This window comes from Physella acuta, unplaced genomic scaffold, assembly GCF_028476545.2.
Source record: "Physella acuta isolate Inbredline_101_S28 unplaced genomic scaffold, ASM2847654v3 ptg000211l, whole genome shotgun sequence".
Classification (NCBI taxonomy): Eukaryota; Metazoa; Mollusca; class Gastropoda; family Physidae; genus Physella; species Physella acuta.
In genome coordinates, this window is record NW_026731730.1 from 495060 (window position 1) to 506570 (window position 11511).

The window sequence follows — 11511 nt, forward strand, 5'->3', positions numbered from 1 at the left end:
TCAGGATTCTATTAATTAAATTTAGATGTAGAATTGTAGATTATATCTAGATCTAGATCCAGTGGCGTGCAGAGCTATGTTGCTGCCCGGGGCAAAACCAAAGGAAGATGCCCCCCATAAATTGTATATATATATATATATATATATATATATATATATATATATATATATATATATATATATATATATATATATATATATATATAAATTACGGTGTTTAAAGCGTTAGTAGCCCTACTATTGACGATAAATTATAACACACATTATGTTATTAATCAGAATACGAATAGAAAATCATTTTAAAAAATTGACTTAGCTGAACTCTTGAGAAGACTCCATGCATATATATCCAAAAGAATGACTGACTCATTCGGGGAGGGAGAAAACAGTATGGGGACATGCCGGATGTTGGGGGGGGGGGAGGGGCTATATGCCAAGCCCAACAAAAGAATTTACAGTTTCCATTACCCTACCGGGGTCGGGCTGCGGTCACCGTTGAATTAAATTGGAAAAAAACTAAAAGGTCAAAGTTCGCCATTGTTTATTGCTACGACTGAGGCCACGGTTGATGTTAGGCCTAGTAAGTTACCCCCCCCCCCCCTCCCCATCTCGAACTTGAACAATGCTGTATTTTATAGAAACACATTGGTGGCACACCTCGTGTGCAGGGAAGAGAACCACGGTCGCCGGGTGATTGTTTGGTGGCTGGCGATGGGTTGATTGAGTGAGCCCTTCCCCCTCCCCCTCCACCCCCTTGTACCTGGTATGTAAATTTGGGATACCCTATTGTATTCTGACCAATGTGGGTGTATTTTTTTTTGGATGCCTGTACTAGTTACGGACCTAAAGAATGCTAGTCTTGTCTCGTACGTCGAAGTAGTCGGATACGTAGGAATAAAGCGTCTCGTCTTAACTCGATACATTGAGAAAATATCGATTCTAGTCATAGAGCACAGCGATTTCTGCTTGTGCGCATTGTCGATGTTTGATAGAATTTTAGTATCGCTAAACTTGGGGCCCGCACTTAATGGTCGGCTCTAGGCCCCAAGTATTCATATGCAAACCCTGTGTGGGAATTAATCCAGTAACGGCTACCAGGGTCGTTATAACTCCCACAATTCATTAAATCAACGTGGACTCACTTACTTTACAGGTGGCTCTACTATTTATAACATCAGTTCTATTTAAGCGCCCATTTACTTTACAGATAACTTTACTTTGCATTAAAATACTTTAACACAACTTTTAGTATGCCCTACAATTGATAAAAAATAAAATGGGCACAATTGTTTGAAATGATATCACTACAATGTATATTAAAAATCTGTTGATGCTTATTCTTGAGGGTGTCCTTACAGTGTCTCAGAAACAATACGGACATTCTTATTCTTTAGTATATTCATATGCATCAAAACCGAATAAATTCTCTTGGGTGCCCCTACAAGTTATCTAAAAATAATACGGGCTTACTTCATCTGCAAATGCCCTTTTAATCACAAGAAAAAATAAAATAAATTATTCGAAAATCGCTCTAATGCAATAAAGTGGTTTAAATTGTTCGTTCAATGGCCAGTGGTTAGAATAAAAGTCATGCGTTTAGGTATATTATATAAAGAGACAGTGTTAGTAAGCACACAATTTTAGACAAATTACAATATCAACAAGCATTAGTGGTTAAAATTAAAACAAATAGGAAACCATTGACAGATTTGGACACTTTATATAATTAGTTCGAATTGTGGGAAAAACACCGTTTTCGGCTATAGAATCCAAGAGAAATGTCTCTCAAATGTAATAAGAACGCTCAGTAGTGTGGGGTTTAGGGGTGGGTGACAGTAGATGCTTTGGCTTTGGGGTGGGTGAAAGTTGGGGGGGGGGGGGGAGGTGAAAGATCACGCAGACTGTGCATTTAAATATATGGCTATGGGATGGAACATCCCAAAAAAAAGTCTCCAGATTCGAGTACTACATTACTGGATCTCTGGCCGTGCCAATAGAGCGTCTAGGTATTACATTACCGGTCTTACAATAGAAGGTTTGTGCCTAAAAGTGAGGGGGGGGGGGAACAAGTGACAGCCAGCTACACCTTATTTATGTGTTTTTGGACAGTACGACCGGGCGGCGGCGAATGCCGGTAATTAAGAAGTGTGAGACTTAAGGACAACTTTAGAATGAAGTTAACTCGGCCCGGCCCAGTGTATCAAAACAGTACGGACTTGAAAATTTGTATTTAACCGTACACAAAAATCCAAATGGCCATGAATAAAGAATATCATTAGAATAAGAAAAAACCAAGAGGATGTGCGCTTAATCAGTCTACGAATGCCGTTACGTCCATCAAAATGAATAAGGATGCCCTACAAACATTATGCAATGAATAGAAACATAATAAAGATGCCCGATAAAATATGAAGCGAAAAGGGCATAATTACTGTAGGGATGCCCTTCAGACATTCAATAATGAATATAAGCATAATAAATATCCGATAATATATAAACGAATATGGTCATAATTGCTGTAATTATATACATACAAACGTGAATACAAGTAAATTACTTTAAAGTTGCCCTGACGATATATAAAATGAATGCGGGCATAATTACTGTTTGGATGCCCTTCAAAAGTATTATGATGAATATAAGCAAATTACATTAAAGATGCCCCTACAGTGTGTAAATTATAATCATGGGCTTTAATACTCTATGGATGACCACAAAGTATAAAATGATTATGGGCGTGTTCTCTAAAAGATGCCCCTACAGTGTGTAAATTATAATCATGGGCTTTAATACTCAATGGATGACCACAAGTGTATAAATTGATTATGGGCGTGTTCTCTAAAAGATGCCCCTACAGTGTGTAAATTATAATCATGTGCTTTAATACTCTATGGATGACCACAAGTGTATCAAATGATTATGGGCGTGTTCTCTAAAAGATGCCCCTACCGTGTGTAAATTATAATCATGGGCTTTAATACTCTATGGATGACCACAAGTGTATAAAATGATTATGGGCGTGTTCTCTAAAAGATGCCCCTACAGTGTGTAAATTATAATCATGGGCTGTAATACTCTATGGATGACCACAAGTGTATAAAATGATTATGGGCGTGTTCTCTAAAAGATGCCCCTACCTACACAAGTATCAGATACTCTATTAATTCAAAGACTGCATATATTTATTCGGGGAATATCAATGACTACTACACCACTACCCTTCACCGATGCCCCTTTCTCCCTGAAGGTTGTACGACACGGACAGTACGATGACTATATCAGTGCCATGTGTTGATTGTATATACACATTTCGGTGAATTCGGCAAATTGTGATAATTTGATAATTCTGCCTAGGTAGACAAACCTTAGTAGACATTTAGCTTTCCTAAAAAAAAAAAAAAAAAAAAAAAAAAAAAAAAAAAAAAAAAAAAAAAATTAAAATTAAAAAATTAAAAATTAAAATAAAAAAAACATTTTTTTTTACCCCCTTTGGATGCCCCCTTGATGTGGCTGCCCGGGGCCTGGGCCCCCTCCGCCCCCCCCTCTGCACGCCACTGTCTAGATCTAGATCTAGGTCAAGATTTAGTCTCCTAGGTTCAGTTTTGGTAGCGCTAGGTCACTAGATACTAGATCTAGATCTAGATCTAGATCTACTATAGTATATAGAATCTACAAGATAGGCTAATATAATATAAATATATATCGATCTAGATCTAAATAGATATAGTAATCTAGATTCTAGGCGTAGATCTAGAAAATAGATCTATTCTTATTCTAGATTTAGATTTAGATTGATAAATGCTAGATCTAGAATCTATCCAGGCCAAATTTAGTTATTTTAGTACATAGATAAATAGATCTAATCTAGATCTAGAATCTATCTAGCTAGATTATTCTAGATCTAGATTAATATATAAATCTAGATTATAATCCTAGACCTAGAGATTCTATGCCTAGTAGGGCCTTATTTATAGCCATAATATATGGATCTAGTTATTATTTAGGTGTGACTTAAATTGTGAATTGTAATACCGCGTTTACCAGTGGCGTAGGCAGGGGGGGGGGTTAGGGGGGGTCATAACCCCCCCCCCCCCCCGCCCCCCCCCATAGACCCCTCGGTATAGATATATAAAGTATGAGGGGGGTGTAAATCGAAAGTTTGAGGGGGGGGGGGTGCAAATCGAAAGTTTGAGGGGGGGTGCAAATCGAAAGTTTGTCCCCGGGTAAAAATTGGACCCCCCCCCCCCTTGAGACGATCCTGGCTACGCCATTGGCGTTTACACTTGCGACATGTATACTATACATTTCTAGAAAAAAAAAACTTCGCAATAAGTGAGTAGGGTCCCCTATATCTTAGGCCCTATAGCGTTTTTTTTTAGACATGTATAGTATACATGTCGCAAGTGTAAACCAGAGGCGTAGCTAGGGGAGGGCGGCCGCCCCGGGCGCCGACCCTAGAGGGGCGCCAAAACGGGTAGAAAAAAATATTTAAAAGCTCATTTTAAGCTGCAGTTTAGAATTATAAACAATCAAAGTTTATGAAATTTAACGGCTGAGAGCCTTAGCTTACTGATTTAGCTGTTTTCCACCTTGATTGTGTAACTGTAAAACGTATGTCCTTAAGATACAGTGACCGGAAAAAAACGCTTTCCAGCTTTCCTAGATGGCGGGGGGGGGGCGCTTTTTCGCAGACTAAAATCGGAAAAATTCACACCAGATTAAGGAATAAATAAACGATATCACCCAGAAAAGAAACCTTTCTACTAAAGCGCATTTTGTGTAACATAAAACAAGTTAATTAAAAAAGTCTAGTGACATTTATGCGCAATTTCCTTATGTTATCTAAAAATAGCTCTGACGTATAATGCTGGGATGCGTTCAAGCTAGAAGAACGATCGGTTTGTAGGTGTTTATGTAATTTTAAAATTTGTGACCGAACGAGAGGATATTTTTGAAAACTTTCTTCGGCAATATTGTTCTAAATTATGGCAGGAATCGATTGGTACATGTTTCAAGTCGCTACGTGGTCTGGTTGCCGAGATATGGGCCAAAAACTGCATTTTTTCGAGGTTTTTTGGCTTTTCCGGGAAATACATGAAAGAAACCCGCAATTTTTATGGCCTATGCTCATTCTCGTAACTTGCTTAACATAGTTGCTTTTGGAACTAGTCATCGATATTGCTTCGTTGAGGAGGAGATACGACTTAAAGCCCGGACACACATTCATCCATACATTCATTCATTCATTCATCCATCCATTCCCAGAAATGACGAGTTAATAAACGCAATTCTCCAGAATGGAAATTGCGCTAAAAAGAGTTAGTGAATCCGCTCTACCATTTTTGTCCAAGATGATGGGGCGCTTTTTCACCAACAAAAACCGCAGGATTTGTACTGGATAGGTTACTAGTTAACACTTTGAAAAGAACCAATTGTACTAATGCTTAATGTACGATTTCACTACACAGTTTTGCTAAGGAATGACGCGAATAGTTCTTTGTACGATTCTTACGATTCTCTCAACTTCAATGTGAGAGATCAGATACTTTTACTTGATTGCATTACATCTTACCTAGATCACTGCAGCTTGCACCTTCTACAAAATACACTCTAAAACAGTGGTTCTTAACTTTTTGGAGGTATCGAACCCCACCAGTTTCATATGCGCAATCACCGAACCCTTCTTGATAGTGTATGACAAAATCCGATCGTGAATCAAATGAGTCGGCTGTGTCCTGAGACTGAATTACCGAACCTCTTGGGTTCGATGGAACCCACTGTTCTAAGGAATATAGGCGTAGGCAACACTTCGTCAACTCACTTGATTTTTATAAAGATCGAACCCTAATAATCCAGCCGCCCTTTTTCTATTTCAAACAAATTCCTTTATGGCTTATTTGGTCTTTTTCTCTTCCTCTTTCTCCGTGGACTTCACACAAGCACCTGCATAGTGACGTTATTTTTTGTCTTCCTCATATTGTGTCCTAACCACCACCTTTTCATTTTCCGCTTTCTTTAACCTAGCTCCGAGCCGTACAGTAAAAGATACATCATATTCAGCTATAGATCCTGATTGAATAATTTGACAATGCATTTGAATTCCACATCGACTTAGAATGTTAATACGCATTTTATCGCTCCTGATTCTAATCTGAACGTCATGGACGTCATCTATTATCATTAAACCAATTATTCCAGCTTCTTCAACCAGAACAATTAATTCTGAATTTGTTGTTGACTGTGTGCGAGAAGGCAGCGCACATATGATAAATCCAAGACTTCGAGCTGTTGTGTCCGTTGGATTCCAGTTTGTTTCCTCTTGCTTGTTTCATTATACAATCCACCAGTCAACGAAATACCCATATTGTATTTCAATGTGAACAATAATTTGCTATTGTATGTCAATTGTATGACCTTATCTAACAAGCTTAAAAATAATCCAAATATGTACTATATCATAACAGAGACTGTTCCAAAGATAAAACATAAAAAGACTGTCCTAAAATAATTAGCACCGCTACAATTTTTATCTTTTTTTCTGACATTACTAATCTTCATTTTTAAAGGATAATGCATCTTAAGGGGAATTTAATTGGCGCCGAGTAAAGTTTTAGAGAACGACATATATATATATATATACATATATATATATATATATATATATATATATATATATATATATATATATATATATATATATATATATATATATATATATATATATATATATATATATATATAGGGAGGGGCGCCAAAATGAAAGTCCGCCCCGGGCGCCGTGAGGGGTCGCTACGCCTCTGGTGTAAACGCGGTATAAGGCATCGTTTTCTCGAGACGTAGAAAAACGTATTCAAATTTCACAAGGATCTTCTCAAGCAGCATGTGCTTCTATTTTCTTTAGTCTAAAACCCGGAATACGTACACCTCTACCCTCCACCCAGAGGCGTAGCGAGGGGGGGGGGGCGGGGGGGGGGGACATATGTACCCGGGCGTGACCTTAGGGGGGACGCCAAATTGACAGTTTGAGGGGGGGTGCAAATGAAAAGTTCGAGGGGGGGGGGGTGCAAATCGAAAGTTTGAGGGGGGGGTGCAAATGAAAAGTTCGAGGGGGGGGGTGCAAATCGAAAGTTTGTGGGGGGGGGTGCAAATGAAAAGTTCGAGGGGGGGTGCAAATCGAAAATTTGCTCCCGAGGGGGGCGCCAAATTGAAAGTATGTCCCCGGGCGCCGGGAAGGGTCGCTACGCCTCTGCCTCCACCCCCTCCTAATGGCGAAATGTACAAAACATTTATCTTCTATATGAGGGAGGGTTGGGCTCTATACTAAGGGGCTGTCCTTAAGTCACACTCCAAGTGGAAATAGGGCTTTGAATTTGTGTGACGTGAGGAGGGGGGGGGATCAGAGAGTGTAAAAATACACACTTACTTTTAAAAATGAAAAAGCTAGAAACTGAAATTCAGGCGTTGTTTCGTTTTTGTTTGTTACTTTCTCGTATATACGAAGTATAGAGAAAGTCTTGTAATCGTGCAAAAAAAAAATCGAGATTTTTGCAAATCTCGACGTTTTGCATCTCACTGATACGGAAAAACATAATTTTGCAATCTTGTCCGTATGTCTGTGTGTCTGTGTGTGTGTGTGTGTGTGTGTGTGTGTGTGTGTGTGTGTCCGTGTGTAAACACGATAACTTGAGTACCGTTACAGCTAGGTTGATGAAATTTCATATATAAGTATTTAATCAAAATCGTAGATCCGTATCAACTTTTGAGCGATTTCCGATAACCGGAAGTGGTACTTTTCCTACTTTGAAATTTTCAAAAGCCTATAACTTGAGTACTATTTCAGATAGATAAATGAAATTTCATACGTAAGTAAAAGATCTAATTCTCTACCTTCTATTAAATTTTGAGTCATTTCCGTTGACTGGAAGTAGTACTTTACGCTACTTCCGATTTCTCAAAAAACTAATGTAAATTTTAAAAGTAATAATAATATTGCGCACTATTATGCGCTTTTTTATTTCGCGTTCACTTGGTGTGCAATTAATTTGTCTACGAGATTTTATTCTATTTTTAAAACTTTAAGTATTTAAAATGGATTAAAAATCATGTCTATAGCCCGAGTTCCCATCCCCTGTTATTTTATATAAGAATATTCGAGAAAGTTTAGGGGAGATCACTCCCGTTTTTTTTTTATTTGTTCTAGGCTTTTAGCAAATTGCAAAACAAAGTGATCAATATATGCAATGTTGACCGAGGTCCGAACTCAGTAAATATTATAGATAAACAAACCGCTGTTTTAACTACAAAAATTGAATGACGGGTAGTAGGCTACGGCGTCATTTTAAATGGGGATAGTCTGGCCTTTGTGAGGGGATATGTTAAATCGTTTTTAAACTAATAGCATCACGTTGTTTATCGATCACCCCTAAGAGAGCTTTGGTAAACGGAAAATTTAATTTAACGTTTTAAAGTCGGGTGGTAGAATCAGAGGCGTAGCGACCCCTCCCGGCGCCCGGGGACAAACTTTCAATTTGGCGCCCCCCCCCCCCCTATATTTTTTACATTTATAATTCAAAACTGCAGTTAAAATTAGCTTTTAATTTTTTTTTCCAACTTATTTAGGCCATCCTAGGGTCGGCGCCCGGGAACATATGTACACCCCCCGTCGATACGCCTCTGTATCAACAATTCCCAAAGAGTAAGAATTAGGGAATGTAATTGATATGAGTAAAGCCTATGTCACACTAACACAGAAAACCTGACTGCCCCCCCCCCCACCCCAGTATGTCATGTCACGCCATTAACTGACATTCCCCATCAACGGCGTCACTCTTCAAACGCCTATTGTGTCTCGCCATACGTTTTTTGTTAGTTTAGCACTTAAAACAGCACGAACTCATGTGTGTTGTTTGCGATGTCATTAATGATACTCTTCAAACAGTAATGACCAACGATGCTGTTTCATGGATCAACACGATGGTATTATAAACAGAGAACATATCAGTACGAGTTTATTCCTTTTAGATACTTCAGTGTTGTCAGTAAAATGCCATCTGTGTGGTTTATTTTTGTGCATTTTCTCTTGATGAATTTAAAAGGAAAAAAACATTCAGACTTGTACTTACAGCGAACTATAAATAGCCAGCTAATATCAGGAGGGACAAGATCAATGTACACGGATAATTTTCATATTATAATGCGAGAGGTCAACGCTTGTGGTTGGGACCATTTTGTTTTGTTTACAAGTACTGAAACAGGTGATCAACATGTTTTGCCGTTTTTGAAGAGTTTGCCGCCAAACAGACGTCTAATACATTACGAGTTGCCAGATAAGTTCGACAATTCTGAAGAGCTAAAGCGATTTCTATGGGACGCCTACAGCCAAAAACAGAGCAGAAATTTTATTTTTGTGTCCGTAGATCCCTCCGTGATTCTAGCCAGTGCTCAGCGAGTGTTTGACGAGAAACAGCGAGATGTGGGCGCTTTGATGGCACATGATGCCAGATTTCTTATCGTTTTAAATTCAAACCAAATTATATCGTTACGTGAATCAGTTCAAAACACAACACTGGATAATATTGCCGTTTTTGTTTTAGAGGAATCAATGTTTAATATTGCTGTCAAAGATGTGTTTACTTTAATGTGGAGACAACATAGGCGGAGGGAACTAGAGAAGCTGAACATGGAGGGTGAGGTCCAGATACCCGCAACTTGTAGAATATTCCCGAACACCAAGTTTGGGCTAAATGGCCGGACAATTCTAATCCTGGCCAAAGAGTGGCTATCCCACCTGTATACAGTGACCGACCCCACCTCTGGACGATTGAGCTACACCGGCTTGTACGTGCAGGTGATTGAAGTGTTGGCCGAGATGCTCAACTTCACCGTCCAGTTCACGCCTGACCCGGGGTTAGACAAAAACTTAACTTGGGAGAGATTCACAGACAGTGTCGGGGGGTCAGAGGTCGATATGGGCGCCACCACCTACATGACCAGTTCCCAAATCTATTACAACCACACGGTTTCGTTCCCACTCATAAGCAGCAACATCAGCGCCGTGTACATGAACTCTGCCAGACCGGAGATTAGCTCTCCACTCAAACTGTTCCAGGTCAGTGTTTACGCTTCACTGCTCTTAGCGCTCGTCTTCACAATGATGTTATACCTGCTGATTCTCTGGGTGTCACCTGAGGTTAAAGAACGCTCAAATAATATGCCCATTAGGAGATCTAAATACCGACACCAAATGCCCAGCAAAGAGCTACATAGCGTATCAACACAAACTGTATTCACTGAGTTAAGTACTATTTGCCCTGAACAAACCACTGGGAAAGACTTTACTAACATTAAAACTAATGTCCATACCCGTGGTGTCGTATGTACATCAGATAAAGCTTCATCTCAAACGAGTTACGTCAGTGAAAAGAACGAGACAAATGACACGAGTAAGTTTACTGAAGGCAGTATCAAACAAACACGAAAATCATTGAAAACTTCAAAACAAAGCTTGGCTATGTGCAGAAATGGAAATTCCATAGAACTGCTTGTTGCTTTATTTTTTACTTTCGTTGGTTCAATATTTACACAAGACAGTCTACCAACCCCATCAGACCAATCGGCACGTATCTTACTCTTTTCTTGGTGTCTGATGCTTCTTATTTTAACTGCCACCTTCACCGGTAATATAACAGCGGATCTGGTCGATCAAGGAAAAGTTATCCCATTCTCTACTTTAGAAGAGCTGATAGCAAGGGGAGATTATAAATGGGGTCTTTTCAATGAATCTTCTTTTTTAAACGTCATGAAGAATGCCAAAAATGGTTCTCTGTTAAAGGTACTTTATGATAAAATGGAACAGTTTGCCTTAACGGACCCGAGCGTCATCGGAACAATTGAAGACCAAATTCGTAAATTAAACACCGAGAGATACGTTACGTTTTTCTTTAGCAGCGACCGTGAATATTTAAACGAATTCTTGACTGACCCTTCCTCGCTTGTGTTTCTCAAAGATTATATTATGACCATTTATCTTGGATTTAATTTCCCAAAGAAGTCAAAACTTGCGAAGGTGGTCTCAGAGAAGATGATGCTGATGTCAGACATGGGTCTTTTGGAGTGCTTGGTGCGGAAGAACTTGAAATCCCAAAGTTCAAACGCTACGAGCACTGACGCAGACTTGTCTTTGAAGGTTGAATACATGGGAGGGCTGTTCTATTGTTGCGGGATAGGGGTGTTGATATCAGTAGCCGTGTTGTTGTTAGAGTGTGTCTACAGTAAAATGTGTCAGGTGATTCTACGACAAACAGAAAGACGTGGTTCTATTAAGACTGAACCATAATATTGTTTAATATGGAATAATGAACTGGTATTGTTTATTGACTAATGCGGTGTCAGATAACAGCTGAGGTTATTGTTTACAGTAGAAGTTTAAGGGGATTGTATGGTCAATACCTCTACCTCGATTAGATAAGTTTGTTTTCGACAATAATATCTTTTACAGAAAAGATTATTCCA

At 39.0% G+C, this 11511-nt stretch overlaps 1 protein-coding gene across 1 annotated transcript; it reads left to right on the forward strand.

The window, feature by feature from the left end:
• Positions 1-9193: 9193 nt before the first annotated feature.
• On the forward strand, positions 9194-11423 carry LOC131937501 (uncharacterized). The gene has a single exon (XM_059294984.1). The coding sequence runs from the start codon at positions 9194-9196 to the stop codon at positions 11333-11335; it is 2142 nt and encodes a 713-aa protein (XP_059150967.1). The 3' UTR covers positions 11336-11423.
• Positions 11424-11511: the final 88 nt, after the last annotated feature.

Coding starts and splice junctions, on each gene's coding strand:
- LOC131937501 (XM_059294984.1), top strand. CDS start 9,194: ATGCGAGAGGTCAACGCTTGTGGTTGGGACCATTTTGTTTTGTTTACA.